The sequence below is a fragment of the Antechinus flavipes genome, chromosome 4 (genome assembly GCF_016432865.1).
Source record: "Antechinus flavipes isolate AdamAnt ecotype Samford, QLD, Australia chromosome 4, AdamAnt_v2, whole genome shotgun sequence".
Classification (NCBI taxonomy): Eukaryota; Metazoa; Chordata; class Mammalia; order Dasyuromorphia; family Dasyuridae; genus Antechinus; species Antechinus flavipes.
The window spans coordinates 143,940,254-143,963,061 of record NC_067401.1 but is presented as its reverse complement, the minus strand read 5'-3'; the positions used below and the strand labels follow the sequence as shown (position 1 = coordinate 143,963,061).

Here is a 22,808-nt window from a genome sequence, read left to right as displayed (position 1 = left end):
CTTGGTTCATACAAGTCTGATATGAATTGTTATTAGAGAAGCCATTATCTCACTCAGTAATCTCTGTAATCAGTATCCCCTCTCTTTCATAATCTGTTTTAGAATTTTTCCAGGATCAAAGATCACTAGCCTACTAAATTTTAAAGACTCTATTCTCTTTCTTCTTTTGAAAATTAGGACATTTGCTTTTTGTCATTTCTCACAATCTTGTCACTGACAATGACTCAGGACTTTCAACTGCCATTTCTCTCCAGATTTAAGATTTTATCTAGGTGATTTGAATTCATCAATGGCAGTGAGGTATTGCCTTATTTATCCTTAGTATCTATTCTCAAACTGCTCAAGTAAGTTGGTTTTTTAAAATAATTGATACTTTTCACTTTCTTCTTTTGTTAATCATTTTATGTAATTTAAAAAAATATCTTAAAAAAGCATTTGTGTTCTCTTTTGGTCTATTCTACCCACCAGCTGAATAGTTTTTCAACTTCTAGTGCAAGTTATTTATTCTCCTTATTTTTTCTTCCAAAGCCCTTATTTTCACTTGTAATTCCATTATTTATCTTTCTTCCAAATAATCTAATCGTCCTATGATCCTCCTTAATGCTGCTCCATTCTTCTATTATCTCATTTATATTGTATTTCTGTGTATTTTGTTTGTGCATGATTGTTTAAATGTTGTCTCCCACATTAGACTCCCCCATTAGACTCTCCCCTTGAGATCAGTTATTGTCTTTTGCTCTTCTTTGTATCCCTGCCGCCATAGTAGGTGCTTAATAAATGCTTATTAACTGAGTGGTGGTGACCACACAATCTACCCCCACCCCAGGCTCTTTATGTAGCTGTTACAGAGTTATTCTATTCTTCTAGATTAATCTCTTTCAGCATCTCTTGATAATGTTTGTTGTCTTCTGTTTACTCATATTTCAAGCTCTAGTCCAAGATTTGGAATTTGGTGCCAAGGCCAGGCTCTGCCCTCTCTTGCACTCCTGAGTGAAACACACATGCTTCCTTTGGGTCTTGATATATTCTTCCGGAGCCGCTGGCATGCTGGCACTCATAGCATTCTCAGACCCTATTCAGAACTCCTGTCTTTCATCCTCCCTGAGATATTACTTTTAGGCCATTGCTCTGGTCTTGAGTTCCTCTGGGGCATGTCCAATTGGAATAATACTTGATGTTTTTGACCTGTTCATTTAAGTTCATGTCTGTCATCATGACTTCTGGTTATCTTTTTATACAGTCTCGGGATTGATCAAGCTTACCAATATTTATTTTTTGATTTCTTAGTCATTATTTGATCTGGTACACAGGCCTCTGTGTGTGTGCGCGCGCACGTGTGTGTGTGTGTGTGTGGGGGGGAGAGACAGAGAGAGAGAAAGAGACAGAGAGAGGGAGAGACAGAGAAAGATAGAGAGAGACAGAGACAGAGACAGAGAAACAGAGAAGAAGGAAAGAAGGGAGGGAAGGATGGAGAGAGGGAGGGAGAGAAGGAGGGAGAGAGAAAGAAAAAGAGAGAGAGACACAAAGAGGCATGGAGAGATACAGAGACGTAGAGACTCAGAGAGACAGACAGAGAGATAGAAAGAGAGAAACAGAGATAGAAAGAGAGAGAAAGAGAAACAGAGACAGAGTGAGAGAAGAAGGGAATGAAGGAGAGAGGGAGGGAGAAAGAGAGAGACAGAGAAATAGAGACAGAGGGAGTGAGAGAAAAAGAAAGGAAAGGAGGGAGAGAGGGAAAAAGAGAGAGAAGGAGGGAGGGAGGGAAAGAGAGAGATTTAGGGTTCCTCTATAACATTTTATACCCTATATTAAATAGTTTTACACAGAGCAAATGATGCTTAAGAGGCAAGTAGGGTAAGTTTTCCTTATGTAGAGTTTAGTCCAAGGGAGAGTATATTCTTTTCAGTCCTTAGGGTTTATATTTAGGCTTAAGGAGATTTGGCTTAGGGATATGTCATCCATATGAGACAGATTCCCTAATGCAAAGCTTCTTAAACTGTAGGTTATGACCCCATATGGGGTCAGATAAATGAATGTCAGGGTCATGAATAATTTGTCAACAATAAAAAGTATCAAATATTCCACCAAGATTTAATTCTTTATGTAAAAATAAATAAAGCATATCCATCTTAATACTTCGCAAATTTGCTTTTGTCTTTAATAAATGGTAAAATTATATGTATACCCAAGAATTGTTTTAGAACAAATTTCTTTATGATATTATCAATAAATGCTTTATTTGTATACCTATATGTTGCATAAAAATTTCATGGGCAAAAAGGAGTCCATGAGTGGAAAAAGTTTAAAAAGTTCTTCACTTATTTGCTTTGTTCCCAAGATAGCCATTAGCTTATTCAGTAAAGAGAGAGGACATCACTTCTCTCACATTCTTCTTATGTGTCACAACATGTTATCTGTCTCACAATGGTTGATTGTAAACATGACCATTATATTCTTGAGTTAAGCATTGGGAAGATTTGTTATTGTTCCCCACAATTAGTATCTCCATTTCTTCTTCAACTCATTCTTTTTTATCCACGTCTAATCTCTTACAATTAATTTCTCTTATTTTTCCTGTCCTTTTCCTGGCTGGTACTCCGTATAGTATTCCCAGGATTATTTTTTCACATATTCTAAGACACCATCTTGGAGAAGACTGCAAATTTTAGGGTCAATAAAAATGACCCAAGACAAGTCTTTTGAGTATTTTAGTACTTGAACTCTTGCTAAACTTTTTGAATCATATTTGTGTCATACAAATGTGATTTCAGAATTTTTCACATAGAATCTCCTAAGTTAAAGCTCCCGATAGGAAGAGGGCTATTTAAAATGCTCACCATCAACTGGCAAATTTTTCTTTAGCTCTTTCAAGTCTTCATCTATGATCTTGATCCCCATATTACCCAGAAAATCATCCAGGTTTTGAATATTAATCTTGCCTCCTTAGAAAAAGAGACAGAGGAATAAGAGAATTACCTAATGATTCTAAAATGTGAAAAATGTTATCTTTTCCTGAGTGCTATGATAAGGAACAAAGAGCTATGTGACTTAAAAGATTTAGAACTAGAAGGGATCTTGGAGTTAGTCAACAGCCAACCTCACCATTTACATATAAGCAAACTGAACCCCAGAGAGGAGAGGTAACATATTACTCCTTTTTATCTCTCTGGAAATCATTGTGAGCTGTTCTTGCATTTACCTACTTTCTTATACTAATCCACCTCCCACCCCCCAATCCCCTCAGTGGAATACAATCTTGGGGGCAAGGATGTTTTGGTTTTTGTCCTTGTATTTCCTGGTGCCCAGCACAATGCCTCATACAAAGTAGGTACTTGGCAAATGTCTGTTGAATTCAGGGTCACAAAAGGAGGTAAATGGCAGAGCCATGATTTGAACACAGCCTTTATGGCAGCAAATCTTTTGAACAGTGGTAAATTTTCCACCAGCATTACCAAGTATGTGGACACCACAGATGGAGGAAGATAAGAAACAAGATTTTGGTGAGGACAGCTTTCCATCACATCATGCTGTCTCCTTATCCAGATGAAACAGGGAGTCCATAGCCTTGCCATGTGCTGTCTTTGTGATCTTGTTATTTAACCTCTCCAGATCTCAGTTCTCTCATGTATAAAGTGAGAGAACTAGTTGTTGGAGTAGTGGGCCTCTACATTTCCACCTACTTATGAATCTGTAATCCTGTGATCCTGTGATCTATGAATGGAAAGACTAGGAAATATAACTTGGGGATGCAGCATTGGTCCTGGGGACGATTCTGGTGAATCAAAAGTAAAAGGAGTTAGGAAGGAATTGAGAAACTGTTCAGTGAATTATGTCAGTAAATTTTCTTGATAAGTTGACTCTGTCTCTATTGCCTGAATTATCAAATTGGTTTTTTCCTGATTGAATTAAATACAAAATTATGAATCCATCCATCATTTCAGTTTGGGCTATTCAGACCCTTGATTTTGATATTTTCTCTCTGGCAAAATTTGGAAAAACACAAGGGAGTTAGAAATGCATCACAAAATAGTGGTCCATAACCTGATACCTGGGTACCATAGTTAAAGAAAGACATTGATAAGCTGGAAAGTGTGTCCCCGATGGTGAAGGGACTTTGAGTATATGTTGTATCAGGACAAGCTGAATGAACTGAGGCTATTTCTCCTAGAGATGAGAAGACTTGGGCTGAAATCCAGGATTGGATGGGGGAGGATATTAGCTATGAAATGTTTAAAGGGTTTTGCAAAAAGGGATTGATCTGGTTCTTTTTGGTTCAGAAAGAAACCAAAGTAATGGGTAGAAGTTGTAAAGAAGCAAATTAGAGGTCTGATTTTAGGAAAAATTTTCTACAGAAAGCTATCTAAAAGTATAATTGGGTAGCCCTGGGACATGGCAGATTCTCTCTTATTGAAAGATTTCAGGAAGATGGCAGATAACCACTTCCTGGGTATTTAGTAAAGAGGTACTTTTTTTTATGGTATGGTTTGGACTGGTTGGCTTTTGAGGTCCCTTCTGAGTCTCAAATTCTGTGATTTTGTGATTACTGACTTTATTGAACTTTCTAGGAAGACATAACATACTGTGGATTATGTGGGGAAAAATGCACATCAACCTTAAAGAAGCAATAGACAATAAATCAAACAAATTCAAAATGTTCCCAGTTTGGTTTGTCTTCTCATCATGCTTTGTACTCACCTTTAGAAGTTTGCAAGTTATCCATAAGTTTACTAAGAGGGACTTCCCCATTGACTGCTATATATATATAAAAAAAAAAGACAAAGAAGCACTAAGATAAATGAAAGTTAAGATTCATGAAAACTACAAAATTTGAAATTATGAATATATTTTAGAGAGTTACACTTTCCTGTAGACTCTTATTGTGTTTTCTCTACTGATAAAAAAAAGAAGCTGGGGAAATAAGCAGGAATCACCATCCTTAGGTTTGCTAAAACATCTCCTGGTCCCAGAGTCCTGCACTTTCAGTTTAAACACTGTAGCTCCATTCTCAATTCTCTGGTGAGAGCTCATTTATATGACAATATCTACCTCTCCCATTTGCCTACTCTGCTGTTTGTCAGGTCTTGTATTCTGTGGATGTTGTTTACTCCGCTTTTTCTTTTGTGTTCACTTCTCAGTCCCCTGTGCTATTGCTATTTGGGAAATCTGTCACACAGCCTTTCTGTACTTACAAAGTGATCTGCTTGCTATTTGTTCTAACTTTTAATTCCTCCTCCTTCCCCTTTAGGCATGGGAGAGGTTAGTTTAGTAGCCTTTCTATGGCCTAGACTGTTTTGAGGTTGCACCAGTTCTCCAAAGAATTGAGGAGGGGGAAAATTTAGGAATTCTGTTTATCTTTAGACAAAGACTAGTGTTCAATTACATAAGCATATATAAAATAAATGAAAGCTAAGTTAATTTTAGCTGTTTGGGATTTTAGAAAAGCTTCGTTGTAGAAGGTGATTATTGAAGAGAATTATGAAAGAAAAAAGGGGCTTTAAGATGAGAAAGTAAGGAGAAAGTGCATTCCAGGTATGGGGACAGCTAATTCAAAAGTGTAGAGAGTAGAGATGGAATGTCAAAAATGGGGGGCAACAAAAAGGTCAACTTTGTTGAATCTATTCATTTAACTAATTTAAATTTTGATGCCACAAGATATATACTTCTAGAGGCATTATGTTTATACTTTGCTATAGAACTAGAACCTTTACTCAGATCACAAACATCCAGAGTTTTTAACAGATATTTTGGAAGGGGAAAATGGGAGGGAGTGACTCAAAACTATTCTTTTTTACACAAGGAAATAAGGACTGATTGCTTATTTCTTTCCATTAAAATTCTGGATTAGTCTTTTTGATTAGGTCATAGGACATCTCTTAAAATTAAAAATTTACCTGCTGAAGTCAATACTTAACCATAAAAAATATGCAGCTATATAATACATATCTCACGAAGTTGTCATTTATGGGATTTTTTTTTCATAGTCATGTTCGTGCATGGCACTTGAGAGGGAATTAATCAAAATGTGTCCTCTGTCTCCCTCTAAACCCTGAGTGAACCTAGACTCTAGTGAATTCACATGATAATCATCTTTGAAAGCTGAAACTCAAGAAAGGGATAGATATAGAGATAGGAGGAACAGGTTACTATGTTTAACAGTTTCAAGTCTTTTTTTGGCACCATAATAATAACTAATTATAACTGATATTGTATAGTACATGAAAGTTTGCAAAATACTTTTGTTGGGGTAGCTAGGTGGCATAGTGGCTTGAAATCAGGAAGACTCATTTATGAGTTCAAATATTAGACAGACACTTTTTAGCTGGTTGACCTTAGCCAAGTCACTTAACCCTATTTGCCTCAGTTCCTCATCTGTAAAATGAGCTGGAGAAGGAAATTAAATGGCAAACTACTCCAGTAGCTTTCCCAAGAAAACTCAATGGCATCATAAAGAATTGGATGCAACTGAAATAAATGAACAACAACAAAATTACTTATGTTATTTTGTTTGATTCTTACAACAAATAGGTACTATTGGTATCCCCATTTTCCAGATGAGGAAAGTCCCCCAATCAGGGAATTAAGGAATTGAGGCAGGATTCAAATCCAGGATTACCTAATTCCTAGTCCAGCACTCTATCTGTTGTGTTCTATACAAATCGACAGAGTTCTTAACCTGTGTCTTATTTTACATATCTTTCTCAGCATCTAGCAGTGTCTTGCTTTGGAATTCCACTACTACTATTAGTTGGACTTAAACTTTTGAGGCCTGTTTCTATAAAATAATGATAATTATAATTATTATAGGAGAGATGGTGAATAGATGACCAGCTTTAGTTATAGGAAAACATGGGTTCAAGTCCTATCTACTATATGACTATAGGGAAATCACCCCCCTCAATACTCAAACACTCATTCTATAAGATTATGTTGGAGAAAAGTTGTTGGATCTGCATTAATGGAGGAAGTTTCCACACTGGGAATCTATGCTAATAAAATCCCAGACCCAAGAAATACCTGCACTATCTATATCTCACAGAATTGCGTTGGGGATCAAATGAGATAATGTATGGGAAGTGTTTTTAAAAATTCAATGTAATATAGAAATGTTTTATATAATTGTACTTGTATAACCTGTAGCTGATTGTTCACCATCTGAGGGAGGAAAGGGGAGAAAAAGGAAACAGAGGTAGAAAACTTTGAAAAAATGTTTAAAAATATAATTGAAGAAAAAAAAGTATTAAAAATCTAATATACTAGAAAAAATGTTATAATTATTACTATTATTTATGGATCAGAGTTCTGGGACCTAGACTGTACGATGGGAATTTTAATAGCACCTACCTAGAATTTTGGGAGGATAACATGAGATAATATTTGTAAAGAGTTTTACAAACATCATAAAGGCTTATTGAGGAATAGCTTGTTGTTAAGGAATTAGTAGTTAAGGAATTAGGGTTAAGATTGATCATAAATTTTTCATTATTTCCTTTGAGATTCTTGAACTTTTGTTTCTCCAGATGAATTTTAGGTTTTTTTCCCCCTACCTTTATAAAAAATTATTGTAAATTTGATAGTTTATGCTCAATAAAATAAGAATTTTTTGGGCAATTTTTATTGCATTGACATGTGCTGACCATAGGCAATTAATAAATTTCTATTTATTAAGTATTACTTTATTTCTGTAATAAGTATTTTATTATTATATTTCTATAGTTCTTGTGTGACTTTTTAGATAGAATATAAAATATCTAATAAATTCTGTAGTCACTTTAAATGCAATATTTCTTTCTATTTCTCCCTCCTAGGTTTTGTTGCTACTTCAGAAAGGCTGGTAATTCAGAAAAGTTTATTTTTTTATCTTGTTCTTTTGTTGAAGTTATTGTTTCAAATAATTTTTAATAGATTCTCTAGAGTTTTCTATGTTGTTGCCATTCCATCTTTTTTCTGTTGTGTTCTACTTTTTATGCTTCCATTTGGAGTTTTCTTGGCAAAGATACTGGAATAGTTTGCCATTTCCTTTTCCAGCTCATTTTACAAATGAGGAAACAGAGGTAAACAGTATTACATGACTTTCCTGCAGTCCCACAGCTAGTGAATGAGGCTGGATATGAACTTAGGAAAATGAATCTTCCTAATTCCAGGCCTATCTACTGTGCCAAATAGCTGCTCTCAAGCTCTTTATTGTAGATCAGATTCATATCATCTGCAAGAAGAAATAATTCTTGCTTTTGCAGACATCATATATTCTAGTCTCTTAGTTTCTCTCTCTGTCTCTATTTCTGTCTGTCTTTTCTCTCTATGTCTCTCTGTATTTATCTATCTCTTTTGCTCTCTGTCTCTCTTCTTTCTTTCCCTATCTCTTTAATACAGAAAAAGAAATTATTTTTCAAAGAAGTTAAATAATTTGCAGCTAATGGCAGAGCTAGGATTCATCTTGGGTTTTTGGACTACATTTTTTTCTGGTTTCCTCTAACATACAGAAAATTCCTTGATGGAAGAGACTATGTCTTACTCATATTTTCTTTCCAGCACACTACTCCACACAACAGCTTTGGTCAGTTAGTCAAAAAGTATTTAAGCACCTACTGTATGTCGGACACTGTGCCAAGTGGTAGGGATACAAAGAAAAACAAAAAACAGTTCCTGCACTTCAGGAACTCACAATTTAATGAGGCAGAGATGACATGCCAACAACTATGTAAAAAAAAAAAAAACCCAAAACATAAAGGATTAATTGGGGCTAATTTTAGAGGGAAAACATTAAGATTAAGGAATACTGGGAAATGTTCACTGAATGAATATGCAGGGGGGAAAGGAATAAGCATTATCAAGTTCCTATGACTACTGTACTAATGTGCTAATTTTAAAATATTTAAAAAATTATTTATGAAAATGAATATTTTAAATATTTAAAAATGTCTTATTTTAAGATAACATCTTATTAAAATATTATCTTATTTGCATGGTAGAGTCCCCATTTTACAGTTGAAGAAACTAAGGTCAACACAGGTTAACTGATTTGCCCAGAGTCATACAGCTAGGAAATGTCTGAGATGGGATTTGAACTCCAGTCTTCCTGACTCTGCTCTGAGCACTTCCATTCACTGCATGTTAAATTGTATCTTTATGTGTATATCAGATATCTCACATATCATCAAGTAAGTATAGTTTTAGAAATTTTCATTCAAAGGTCAGCATGTACCCCTAAAAGATATTGAGCTGTCAGAAATGCTCACCATCAGCTGGCAGGTTTTTCATCAGCTCCTGAAATTCCTGATCTGATAATTCAATCCCCACATTTTCCAGAAAGTTGTCTATGTCAGTGATGGCAACCTTTTTTCCTTAAAAAAAAAAAGAATAGCAACAAAAAGTTATTAAACTGTGCATACCCTTTGATCCAGCAGTGTTTCTACTGGGCTTATACCCCAAAGAGATACTAAAGAAGGGAAAGGGACCTGTATGTACCAAAATGTTTGTGGCAGCCCTGTTTGTAGTAGCTAGAAGCTGGAAAATGAATGGATGCCCATCAGTTGGAGAATGACTGGGTAAATTGTGGTATATGAACGTTATGGAATATTATTGTTCTGTAAGGAATGACCAGCAGGATGAATACAGAGAAGACTGGCGAGACTTACATGAACTGATGCTGAGTGAAATGAGCAGAACCAGGAGATCATTATATACCTCAACAACGATACTGTTTGAGGATGTATTCTGATGGAAGTGGATCTCTTCGATAAAGAGAGCTAATTCAGTTTCAATTGATCAAGGATGGACAGAAGCAGCTACACCCAGAGAAAGAACACTGGGAAATGAATATAAACTGCTTGCATTTTTGTTTTTCTTCCCGGGTTATTTCTACCTTCTGAATCCAATTCTCCCTGTGCAACAAGAGAACTGTTTGGTTCTGCACACATATATTGTATCTATACTGTGACATATTTAACATGTAAAGGACTGCTTGCCATCTGGGGGAGGAGGTGGAGGGAGGAGGGGGAAAATCGAAACAGAAGTGAATGAAAGGGATAATGCTGTAAAAAATTACCCTGGTATGGGTTCTATCAATAAAAAGTTATTAAAAAATAGCAAAATATGTCAATGAGAACAATACTTATTTATTGCAAACCATCATTGCCCTCAATTTCAGCCATCAATTTCAGTAATGAAGAATAAGAAGTAGCTCTTAAGTAAGATCCTGTAATTAGGGTTAGAGAAATTTAACCAAGGATAGACACAGTGAAGTATGAACAGAATAGCCAGTGACTTAGAGTACCACAAATAAGTGATTAAATAACTGGGCTTGTCTTAAACATAGGTATGCCCTTTGTAATGACTAGAGTCTCTGTTCTTTGTCCTTAGGTTTCAAAGAGGACCAGTGGTATCATGGCGTGATGTCTGTCTTTGCACTTGAATTGACTGCAAGTGAAGCAGATTAGCACAGAGCCATCAGCCTTTCACTCTCTCCTTCAGACTTGTCCAAGTCCAGTGGCAAGACAAAGTCTAATAAGGGACTTTTAAGCTTTAGCTAAGAGGGTAGAAGAAGGTCTGGAAAGACCTTAATTTAGAAAGATCAAGGTCATTCACTGCATCCTGGACTATGGCTAGTCCCTTGACTTTTGTCTTGCTTCTGGACTTCAGTGATAGAGGAGGAGAAAGTAAGGTTAATGGCTCTGTGTAGCTTTGTCTTTCTCTCTCTCTTTTTTTAAAATAACTTTTTATTGATAGAACCCATGCCAGGGTAGCTTTGTCTCTCTTAAAGCCAATTAATGCACAAGCCAAGACATTACCCCATCATGTCACTGGTCCTCTTTGAAAACAAACAAGGACCACCACCACCAACAATATGACTAACAATAGCCTGGACATAGTGGATGACCTTGACATTTCTAAATTAAGGTTTTTCCCAGGCCTTTTTCTACCTGCTTAGCTAATGCTTAAAAGTCCTTTATTATGGAACAAAGGCTCTCCTTTCACAATAAAAGACAAAGCTTAAAAAACAAATATAAACAGCTTCATGTTTCAATGGGTAGCTAACATTTTGAATCCAATGGTCACAAATCAAATATTGTAATTTAATGGAAAAATCTGATTTGGCCATCAGAATACCTAGATTTTATTACTAACTTGGACCCTAAGTAAAGTTTGTGACCTTGAATAAAGTGACTTTTCTGGGCTTGAGATTCCACATCTGTGAAATGATGAAATAAGTATCATTGTAGCTTTTTATAAAAAACTATGAGATTGACTCAACTTTATGTTGAGATGTAAATGATTGATATTAGATTCTTCAAAGTAGGTTGTGATAATGGAATGGGAAGAGGACAAAAGGTTGTTGAATCACTAAAAGGGATTGGAAGAGGGGGATGAGAAGAAGAGAAATACCATGGGAGGAAGAGGTAGTACTGGCCACCAAAAGAAAATTTGGTTTTCTTCACTTAAATTTAGAGATTTGTTTATGTGTTGAACTAATTATTGGCAAAGTATCAAATCTATGCTTCAGTGAATGTTGTATAGGTTTAGAAAACTAAAAAGCAAGTTTGCAGAAATGTATAAAGACATATGCCTTGAAACTTATATATAGATGTCTACAGAGATAAATTGAAGGTCAGTAGGCACATATACTGCATCAGTAATTAGCTGGGATGATTGGGAGTAAATAGGGAAGATACCAGTTTTAGCTTAGCATTATAATCTACCACTTACCTTGAATAGCTTTTACTTCATCCAACAGTTTGTCTATATCCACCTTCCCAGAAGCTATAAGAAAAAGCATAATTCATGCATAAGAGGGATGTGTCAAATTGAAAACAATACTCAAGAAATGGGGAAAAAACTTAACAGCATCAAAAAATGGGAGCCTGGAATTAAGGGAGTAGAACTAGTCCATCTATCTTCTTGATGCTGCTAATAACTAGGCCTCTCACTAACAAATCAAATTCAATAGCCAGAACTGAGGGAATTATTGTGGGAAAATGGGACTTGGAGACTTTATACCCTTTCCTTTATTTTGGGATCTTTAGATTCAATGTATTTGATTCCTGTTTTTGGCTGTGTCTAGTAGGAAAGTTAGTATGCAGAATTTAAATTTATAATCAACTGCTGGTCATAAGAGAAGAGATAAAATCTATTCAATTCAATAGTTTTTTGTCAATCCTTAATCTTCTAGCTTTTTTTCTGAGGCTTTCCCTCTCCTCCAGAATAGCCTCTCCTCCATTGGCTTCTGACACTGCTATTTCTTGCTTTATTTTCCCACCTCTCTGACCAGTTTTTAGTCTTTGCTGGATCATCCATCTCTTGTCTCATAAACATCAGGGTTATGTCCTGAGGTATCATCTTTCTCTACTCACTTTCCTTGGTGATCTCATTCTATCTGTTGGGTTCAATTATCATCTTTATACAGGAATTCTTATGAACAAGCTATAAACACAAGCTCCTCTGTATGACATTCTGATATTTAGACTACTTACAAACAAATGGCAGGGATTTCATCAGCTCCTTAGCTTCTTCATTTGCAAGCTCCATCCCCATATTGCCTAATAGATTGTCCAAGTTTTGCACATCAATCTCTCCTTGAAAAAGGTGAGGATAGTGAAAAATGGAAATAAGTCACATACCTAATGGTTACTAAGTAGGAAATTAACATTAAAATATCACCATCTGATTCCCTCCCCCCAATTAAGCATAATAAGAAAAAGAAAAATGAGAAGAAATTAATTTATTTAATCCTAATTCATAGGAATATAGCCTATTTCAAAGGGCAGATCAGTGCAATGAATAGGAAAATCAGGATTGGAAAGTTCCATGTTTTATTATATATTGTTAAATACATAGACATAAATGTTTATCATTATTTTATTATTATAATACTGTATAATTTTAACCACTAGGTAAGGTTTGATTTTTTAAGTTTAAAATTTTTTAAGATTTTAAGTTTTGTCTCTCCTACTTTAAATTCCTATATAATTGTCAATCCTTGGCTTACATATTTTCTACATAACTAGAGGCTCACTATTCTGGAGAGCCAGGGGACTGGAAATGAAAGCTTAGCCTCCCCAACCCTTCAGAAATAGGGGAAAAGGAGGAGACAAGGAAACTGAGAAAGCGACGGTGAGAGGGAAACAGAGACATAGAGAGGGGAAGGGAAGGAAAGAGGAAAAGAGGAGTGAAAGGAGGAAGGGAGGGAGGAAGGGAAGAAAGAAGAGGGGGGGAGAGAGAGGGAGGGAAGGAGAGAGAGAGAGTAGACAGAGACACAAAGAAAGGCAGAGAGACAGAGACATAGAAAGAAACAGAGATAGACAGAAAGAAAGACACATACACACAGAAAGAGAGAGACAGAGACAGAGACAGAAGAAACAAAGCAGAAGACAGCAGAGAGAGAAGGAGAAAGAATAACACACATAGAAACAGAGACGACTGTGAGAGATACAGAGAGAAACAGGCAAGAATTTCTGAAGGGTATTAAGGAGTATTAAGGAGTATTTTGCCCCTGTCTAGGGACCACTGTTCCATCTATATAAATAAACTTTGTGCCTCTGTATCTGTTTAAGAGGAATGACCTGATAAAAGGCAGGGATAGGGACAGAGTCTGTGATTTCATTAATATAGGAAGCTTCCAAACAAAGAACTCCCTCTATCAATTCAAGTAAGCATACTCTCTGCAATTTATGATCTTGAAGAGCTGCTCAGAATCTCATAGAAGTTAAAGCAGTTAGTTGCCCAGGATCATAAGCCAATATGTATTAGAGATGGTACTTGAACACAGATCTAAGACCGACTCTCTCTCCACAAGGCAGTATTATATAATAGGAAATATATTATTATTCTGGAAAAATTTCAGGATGCATGGGACTTGTGAAAGCCCAGAATAATGGAATGTATTTGTCAACCTGCAGGAAAGATGAAATACATGTTTCTGTAGGAAAAAAAATGTTAGAGGGGATGTGGGAAACGTAAAACACCAATGTGTACTATTGGTGAAATTGTATTCTGATTCAATTATTCAGGAAAGCAAATTTGGGATTGTGCCCAAAAGGGCATCCCTTTTGAGTTTGTAAAAGAGGAAAATCCTTCTTCCTTTCCCAATATATCAGATCCTATTACATTACATTAATAAGACTTAGGAAACTCATTTAGAAAAACAATTTTAAAAATACAATAGGAGCTTATTTTACTTAACTTTTTTTCACCATGATTTCCATTTACCTTTAACGTCCTGTATAGAGTCTACCAGCTTGACCTTCTCATCAACTGTAAATGAAAGCATAATTCAGACATACAGTAGTGATGCTCCAAAGAATAAAAGTATTCTATTTGAATCTTGCAATTTTTTGATTTTTCTTCCCCTACATTCTTAGTCCACTTAAAAGGAAGCTGGGAAAAGGGGAAATCTCTCTATGTAATAGCTATATCTTTTTATTACTATTACTATTACTATGACTCCTATGATTACTTTGATTACTACTACTATTGTTACCACCACCACTACTACTATTACTAACTATAGCTGCTGATACTTCTACTACTACTACTATTAGTTCTAATACTGCTGCTACTACTACTACTCTGCTTCTACTACTACTATTAGTACTATTACTATTACCACTGCTGCTGCTACTACTACTACTACTACTGTATTTCTATTGTTATTATTAGTTCTACTACTGCTACTACCACTACTACTCTGCTTCTACTACTACTATTAGTCCTATTACTACTACTACTCTACTTCTACTATTATTAGTACTATTACTACTACTACTGCTGCTGCTACTACTCTGTTTCTACTACTTCTATTAGTCCTGTTACTACTACTACTCTACTTCTACTATTATTAGTACTATTACTACTACTACTGCTGCTGCTACTACTCTGCTTCTACTACTATTATTAGTCCTATTATTACTCTATTCTGCTTCTACTATTATTAGTACTATTACTACTACTACTACTGCTGCTGCTGCTGCTACTACTCTGCTTCTACTACTACCATTAGTACTACTACTACTGCTGCTGCTGCTAGTACTACTACTACAACTACTACTCTGCTTCTACTACTACTATTAATACTGCTGCTGCCACTATTGTTAGTACTACTACTACTACTATTACTACCACTGCTGCTACTACTACTATGCTGCTGCTGCTGCTACTACTACTAACTACTACCACTACTACCACTACTACTACTATTAGTACTACTACTACCACTGCTGCTACTGCTGCTGCTGCTGCTACTACTACTACTACTTTGCTTCTAGTACTACTATTAGTACTATTACTACTACTGCTGCTGTTGCTGCTGCTGTTATTGTCCTTCTTCCTTTCCCAATATATCAGATCCTATAACTGCAACACAGAACCAGTAACAGCCTTCAAAAAAGGTGATATTTTTTCGACAGAGATCCAGCAGAATAGAAGGGAAATAGGTTGCATTATTCACACTGTTGTTACACAGAGAGAAAGATCTGCTACCTTTTCTTCCTAATTGCAATTATGAATACAACCTTAACCTTGAACAACAGAACATCTCCTTTTAAAACATAAAATTTCTTTTAGTGAGTCCCCCTAACTAATACTTGGATATAATTTTTCTTTTTGGAGGGGTGGGGTGAGGAAAGATCTATTGAATTCATTAGAGGGAATTCTCAGGGAGGAAAGTCCTTACGCCAATGTTTTATTTTAGTTAGGTCATAGTAACATAAAACAGTTGTAATGATACCATGATGTTACCTTGCATGTATCAAATTTTAAAAGAAAGAAAAAAAAGGAAACTGAAAATGGCACAATTTCTTTAGTAGGTCAAAACAGACAGGTAAAAGTACTGGAGAAGATATGCAATTGTTGCTATAATGGTAGATCAAAGGAAGCATTATTAAAAGCAATGATGTTGGCATTCATAATGAATTTATGAGTAATGTATCAGACAATCCTGATTGTATTATATGGTTCCAATTATTGACTCATTTCCTCAAGAGTACAGGTGTCCCAGGAGCATTTTAGTGAGTTTTTGCGGGCATATTTCTAGATAAAATAAAGTGTGTTGTTGGTGGTGTTCTTACAATGTGCATAACTTTGGAAATTAACATGAAATAACAATAATACTATAAAGCATTAAAATTGCAGGACACTTTATATTTTTCAAAACACTTTGACATTATCTCACACCTAATTTAGTTTATGTATGGTAATTCTTTTTTCCATTAATAATCACTTTTTATTTTCAAAATATATGCAAAGATAGTTTTCAATATTCACCCCCTCACAAAACCTTGTGTTTCATTTTTTTCTCTCTCCTTTCCCCCACCTAACTCCCAAAACAGCAAGCAAACCAACATATGTTAAATGTGTGCAATTCTTCTATACACATCTCCATATTTATCATGCTGTACAAGAAAATTCAGCTCAAAAAGAAAAAAAATGAAAAAAAAGCAACAACAAAAAGGTGCAAATACTATGTTATGATCCACATTCAGTCCCCACAATCCTTCTGGATGCAGATGGCTCTCTCTATCACAAGTCTATTGGAATAGTCCTGAATTATCTCATTGTTGAAAAGAGCTACATCCTATGTATGGTAATTCTTGAACTAAATGCAGACCTCCCAAATAATCATGAGATACATAAAAAGTACATTTCTAGTTTATGTACTGAATATATCTTACAATTTTCAAGTTTATTGTGATAATTAACCAATTGTTATATTGTTGTTGATGATGGTGGTACTTGTAGTGATGATCATGATAGCTAACTAACATTTATATAATATTTACTATGTGCCATGTACTGTGCTAAGTGCTTAACAGCTATTACTTTATTTGACGCACACAAAATCCCTGCAAGATAGGTGCCATTACCATCCTCATTATACAGATGAGGAAATTGATGCAAATAAACATTGACTTGCCCTTATAGCTAGAAGCCTCCGAGGCCAGATTTGGATCCATATTTTCCTGATTCCAGTCTTAGCACTCTATCTACTGTGCCATCTAGCTGCCTCAAACTGCTTTGACAAGTCAGCCAAACATTAATGGGTGATACAGGAATGCTGGGGGATGCTGCTGCTTCCTTCTCTTTTACCCTTTCACTGTGTCAGTACAAGAAGCTAAACAATTGAAGTTGCAATATGTCTGCTACTGAAATTGAGAAATTCAGAGCCAAAGTGGATATTAATGAATCTTGACTGCTGCTTTGTGTCTCGTTTGCCTCTTCAAAAGTGACTGAGACAGGAGAGTTTCAACTAGTGCCCCAGCACTACTACTATTAATATAATCTATAGTCATCAACTATTCTAGGATATACTTAACTGTTTGACTCCAAATTAGTCATAGCTGTTTGTAGTATGAGAACACCTGTTTCTTAAATAATGTCGTTTGCTTCTTTGATGAAAAGATTATTCAGGTAGTGAATAAAATTCTGTCATTGAATAAACATTTATAGGCAACCTACTCTGTGCAAGGCATGTGCTAGGTGCTGTAGGAGATAAATACTCTTTTAGGAACATGGCATCTATTTGGGAAGATACATGGATATCTAGAAGGCAAAATGGAATAATTTCCATTTGAAAGATATAATGTATTAGGAGAATATCTAGAATCCAAGACCTAGAGCTAGAAATTACTTAGAAATGATTTGTTCTAACCACTTCATTTTACAGATGAGAAAAGCAAGGCCCAGGGTGGTTGAGTGACATGCTGAAAGAGATGTAGCTAATTAGTAGTAAGTCGCCATTGGAATCTAGGTCCTCTGACTGCAAATCTAACACACTTTCCATTGTGATGAATTGATTAGCTAAAACCCATAGCATCTGATATTTCCAGGTGATATTCCAACCACATACTAATGAAGTCTCATCCTGCTTAGCTTCTTAGATGAGCTGAGATGATAGTAAAAGATCACCTTTGGCTGGGGGAGGATACAAAACTTAAGTACAGGGGAGAAAGAGAGTTGAACAAAGTCAAGGGAAAGACAGAGCCCAGGTTGTATTCAGAACTACATATCTAACTGATGAACGTGGAGCAATAAAAATGATCTATCTAAAGAATGTGGAGCAATTAAAATTATCTTGTTTCTTATTTATCTCCTGTAAAACCGCCTTTCTGTAATTTGCCTTTCTGTAAAAGCTATATCCTTTCCTAAATTATGATTCTTTATCTTTATTTTATAATTTATAACTTTGTAGACTGTTAACCTGTTAGCTAAGCCCCCAATTTTCAGTATATAAATCCCTTCTGAACTATTTCTAATTTGCTAGACTTTAGAGGTTAGTCTGTCAATTATGGCATAAATAAACTCTTAAGAGAATCTCTTTGAATTCTTTATGAACCATTACTCTCACACACACTTCAACAGGACATATTTTTAAAAATAAGCTTGCTTTGAACATACCTGAAACCAGGTACAAGCCCCATCTTACATGTATACTCTGTACCAGCTAAACTGGTTTATTCACCATTCTTCCAATCAACCATTAGCTATATACTTTTCAGTCTTTGTTGCTATTCTTTTGTTCTGCTTTTCTAATCTCTTTTCCAAGCAGCTCAGACATTCTGTCACAAAAGTACTATATTCCCTTAAAGGTCTGGTTAGTTCAATTCTTCTTCTCCATGAAACCTTTTCTGACTATTATATAACCATAGACTACAGTCAACATTTTTTAGGCTTTAAGTTGACCTTGAATTTATATTGTTTGAATCACTCCTTTGTTATTTATCACAAACACTATGGATTAAGAATCTTTTTATGCAACATGGCATAATAGAATAAGCCCTACATTTGGAATCAGGAGAAACTTGAATCACAAGGGTATGAATGGAACATGGTTGTCATTTTATAAATGTTATTGAGTGTAACTGAAGAAGTTTCTCATAAGCTTAGAAGCTTGAAATTTTCTCTACACCAGAACTTACCATCAATTGGTAGATGCTTCTTCAGTTCCTCAAGCTCTTCTTCTGTTAATTCTATACCCATGTTTCCCAAAAATGTGCCAAGGTTATCTAGATCAGTTTTTTCCCCTGGGGCAAAGAGATAGAATGAGAAACAGAATATTGAAAAATAAATGATTCTTATGGTGAAAATGTCACTGATGCCTATACATAACCACTTCCAATTTCAGTGAGGAAATGAGTGAGGGCAACTGATATATGTTCAAAAAATATGTTCAATTAAAAATTAAATCTACTCCTTCAATCTTGGTTCAAGGGATATGGCTTAAATTCAATTTGTATGAATAACTAATGTATTCTTTTTTTGTAAACCAGACCTATAATTTTCCCTGTTATAGGGAATTCCTAGTAAGGAAACTCCTTCTACCAGTATACTTGTTCTATCACTTAAAAATCTTTGAGAGTTGTCTGGGCCATTCCTATCATAGGAACATTTATCTAGTCTAATCCCATTTCCAGATCTAAAGATGAAGGCACTATGATCTCCCAGGTTTCTAGCTTAAAAATTCCATGATTTAACTACTTTGGCAAAAAGGAATTATTGATTTTTTTTTTACCTAAATGATTAGATCATGTCTTTTAATTATCTGTCATGAAGTCCTAGAATTGGACTTTTCTGGATTGGAAACAGAAATCAAATTGTTTTCTGAAGCTCCAGAGAATGTGCTATTTTCTACATATTATGTTGCTGAACATGATCTGCCAAAATGCAGGTGTACTTAAAAGAATCACAAGTAACAAGATACAAAAATATCACTAAAAGTATTGATGAGTTGACCATATTAAGACAATGATGGGAAAAATGTTGTTCAAGTCATGTCTGATTCCTTATGATAACATTTGGAGTTTTCTTGGCAAATATATTGGAATGTCTGCCTTTTCCTTAGCTTATTTTACAGATGAGGAAACTGAGGCAAACAGGATTAAACAATTTGCCCAGAGTTACCCACCTAGGAAGCTAGATTTTAACTCAGGCCTTTGTGACTCTAGACTTGGTGCTCTATTCACTGCACTATTTAGCTACCATGGGAAAAATATAAGGACATTTTAAATATATATTTTAAAAAACCCTATAAGATTTAGAATTGTAAAGGAACTTTAGGGCATATCTATTTAGACCTTTTGATTTTACAGTGTGAAAAGTAAGGCCCAGAGAAGCAAAGTGTCTGACCAGAATCATATTGATAGTAACAGAACCAGAATTTGAAACCAGGTGTTTTGATCTCAAATTCAGTGCTCTTTCTTTTCCACTATATTGCTTCTCTACCCTAGTTTTACTGTGTTATTTTTATCATAAATTTTTACTCACATTTAATATTGTTCAGAGTTTCTTCCAATTTATTCAGATCTATTTTTCCATCAGCTGAAAGAAAAGGAATATTCTGAGACCCAGAGGCAGCAATGTACAGATAGTGTTATTATTGATCATGACTAGAATGACATGAAGTACCGAAACCATAAAACACAGTATTAAGAAGGGGATAACTTTACAACTTTTTCCCAAAACTGTAATTCTGCCTTTCCTCAATGTCATCATGAAGTGATGGAGATATCTTTTCCTTTATCATAGCTTCTTGTGGATAGCCAATTCCACAAATAATGAATTGAAAACTAATTTTAGAAATCAAAGTTGTGCTTTGTTTGAAGAAACATGTCTAGATCCCAGATCCCACCTTGAATAAGACATAGTGTATAAAGACAGAGAATATTGCTGTTGGCAAAGATCAAGGAGAATCTATTATTTTTCACTTTCAGTCTGTGAACACAAGATTTTATGTTGCCCAAGTTCTTTTAAAATAGAAAAATACTATTCTTAAAATAACTTCAGTTTAATAGTGTTTCCTTATCTAATAAAGATAGGGACTGGAACTGTGATTTTATGAGTACAAGGAATATTTTGTCAGCATTAAAGAATTTCCTAGAGGTTAAATGATTTGCCCTGGATCACAATAGCCAGTATGCATCAGGTAGGATAATTTAATAATAGCTAATATATATGTATACATGTTATATACAAACATATATATGCATACACACATACATACTCATATCTCACATCAATTACTATGTGCCAGGTATTGTGCTAAGTGCTGTACAATTGTTATCTCATTGGATCCTCACAACAACTATTCACAAACAACAACTATGCTGTTATTATGCCCATCTTACAGATGAGGAAACTGAGGCAAATAGAGGCTAAGTGACTTGCCTATGATTCTGCAGCTAGAGAGCAAAGGTTGATTTGAACTCAGATCTTTCCTTACTCAGGCCTAGTGCTCTCTCCACTGTGTCACTTAGTTGACTCATATATCAGTTCAATTTAGTAAACATTTAAATGCCTAACTAAGTGCTAACCATGATAAATGCTAAGGATACAAAAAGAGGCAAAAGATTGTGCCTGCCCTCAAAAAGTCCACAATCTAACCTAAATAATCTATGTAATAAAGTGAGTATATTTTCACGAATGTTGCTAAAGACCAGGGAAGAGGGAATGTATGCTGTCTTATTTCTGTTCCTACTTTTTGACTGATAAAGAATGTACTATGGTTGTATCAGGGTCTCTGCAGAATGGGAGTTAGCTGGAATTACTGGGCCATTATGGCTGAACAGAATAATTACGTGAGCAGAAAGAATGAACCATTTAAAAAGTGCCTGGATCTTTTTCTTCACTGTTTTGTCTGGATCTGTGATTTCATTAGTTTGAGAATTCCTTTTGCTGATATTTATTTATCAATCAATCAGTCAACCAATAATTATTTATTAAATGCTTACTATATTCCAGGCTATCAACTTCTCTGCAATTTAAGAGTTTGAAGAGTAGCTTGTAGACAGCCTCTGGAAGATTATATATCTTGCCCATAATCACATAGTTACTATGTGACCGAGCCAGATCTAGAGGTCATACTGACTTCAAGGTTTCCCCTTCCTCTTCTGTTTCCCAATCTAGAACATATCTCTTTTATTTTCATTGGTTGGTAAAAATATTTCAAATGGGTATATTTCCTTAAAAATCGGGCCCAAATCAGGAAAGGGAACATGGCAGAAATGCTCTAATTGACCCTTCCTATTTTAAGGATAGCTTTATGTCTTGGCTGGTCTGAGTTTTCAACTAGAATCAGGAGTGCTGTTATTCCAAACTAATTTGCAAACCTTTGCACTATAACAACTCCTTTACACTATAGCAAGTATAGATTGATGATTCCAAGCCCAATTCTTTAGAAGGTCCTCAATTACTTTGTGAACCAGTTGATTGGAAATAACTTCAGAGGGGAACAAAGAGAAGTGCTGCTGGCAGCTAGAACCAATAAAAACCTGAAGGTTTTAGATATGTTTTACTGACAACAATGTGAAAGAGATTACCTCAAGTCACCTGCCTCTTCCATCTATCTTGAACATAGCTACTAAAATGATAGTCTTTTTTAAAAAAAATATTTTATTTTATAATAAATAAATAATAAATAAACTGACAGAATCCATGCTAGGGTAATTTTTTTACAACATTATCCCTTGCACTCGCTTCTGTTCCGATTTTTCCCCTCCCTCCCTCCACCCCCTCCCCTAGATGGCAAGCAGTTCTATATATGTTAGATATGTTGCAGTATATCCTAGATACAATATATGTTTGCAGAACCGAACAGTTTTCTTGTTGCACAGGGAGAATTGGATTCAGAAGGTAAAAATAACCCGGGAAGAAAAACAAAAATGCAAATAGTTCATATTCGTTTCCCAGTGTTCTTTCTTTGGGTGTAGCTGCTTCTGTCCATCATTTATCAATTGAAACTCAGGTCTCTTTGTCAAAGAAATCCACTTCTATCAGAATACATCCTCATACAATATTGTTGTTGAAGTGTATAATGATCTGGTTCT

General features: G+C 35.2%; 2 protein-coding genes across 3 annotated transcripts in view; both read right to left on the bottom strand.

Annotated features, from left to right (window-relative positions):
- EFCAB3 (EF-hand calcium binding domain 3) overlaps nt 1-16,140 on the bottom strand; it is a 169,587-nt gene extending 153,447 nt beyond the window's left edge. Inside the window, exon 1 of one of the 2 annotated variants that reach the window (XM_051994935.1) lies at nt 16,128-16,140. The gene's annotated coding sequence lies outside the window, so the exon portion shown is untranslated. The remainder of the gene's footprint in view (nt 1-16,127) is intronic. The other variant, XM_051994936.1, reaches the window with a different exon arrangement.
- LOC127561365 (uncharacterized) overlaps nt 1-18,966 on the bottom strand; it is a 55,224-nt gene extending 36,258 nt beyond the window's left edge. The window contains exons 1-5 of the mRNA XM_051996634.1: nt 18,906-18,966; nt 14,203-14,247; nt 11,704-11,757; nt 9,237-9,341; nt 2,838-2,942 (exon numbers count right to left, since the gene is read on the bottom strand). Coding sequence (XP_051852594.1) covers nt 2,838-2,942; nt 9,237-9,341; nt 11,704-11,757; nt 14,203-14,247; nt 18,906-18,966 — 370 coding nt within the window. The remainder of the gene's footprint in view (nt 1-2,837; nt 2,943-9,236; nt 9,342-11,703; nt 11,758-14,202; nt 14,248-18,905) is intronic.
- Between the last annotated feature and the right edge of the window lie 3,842 nt (nt 18,967-22,808).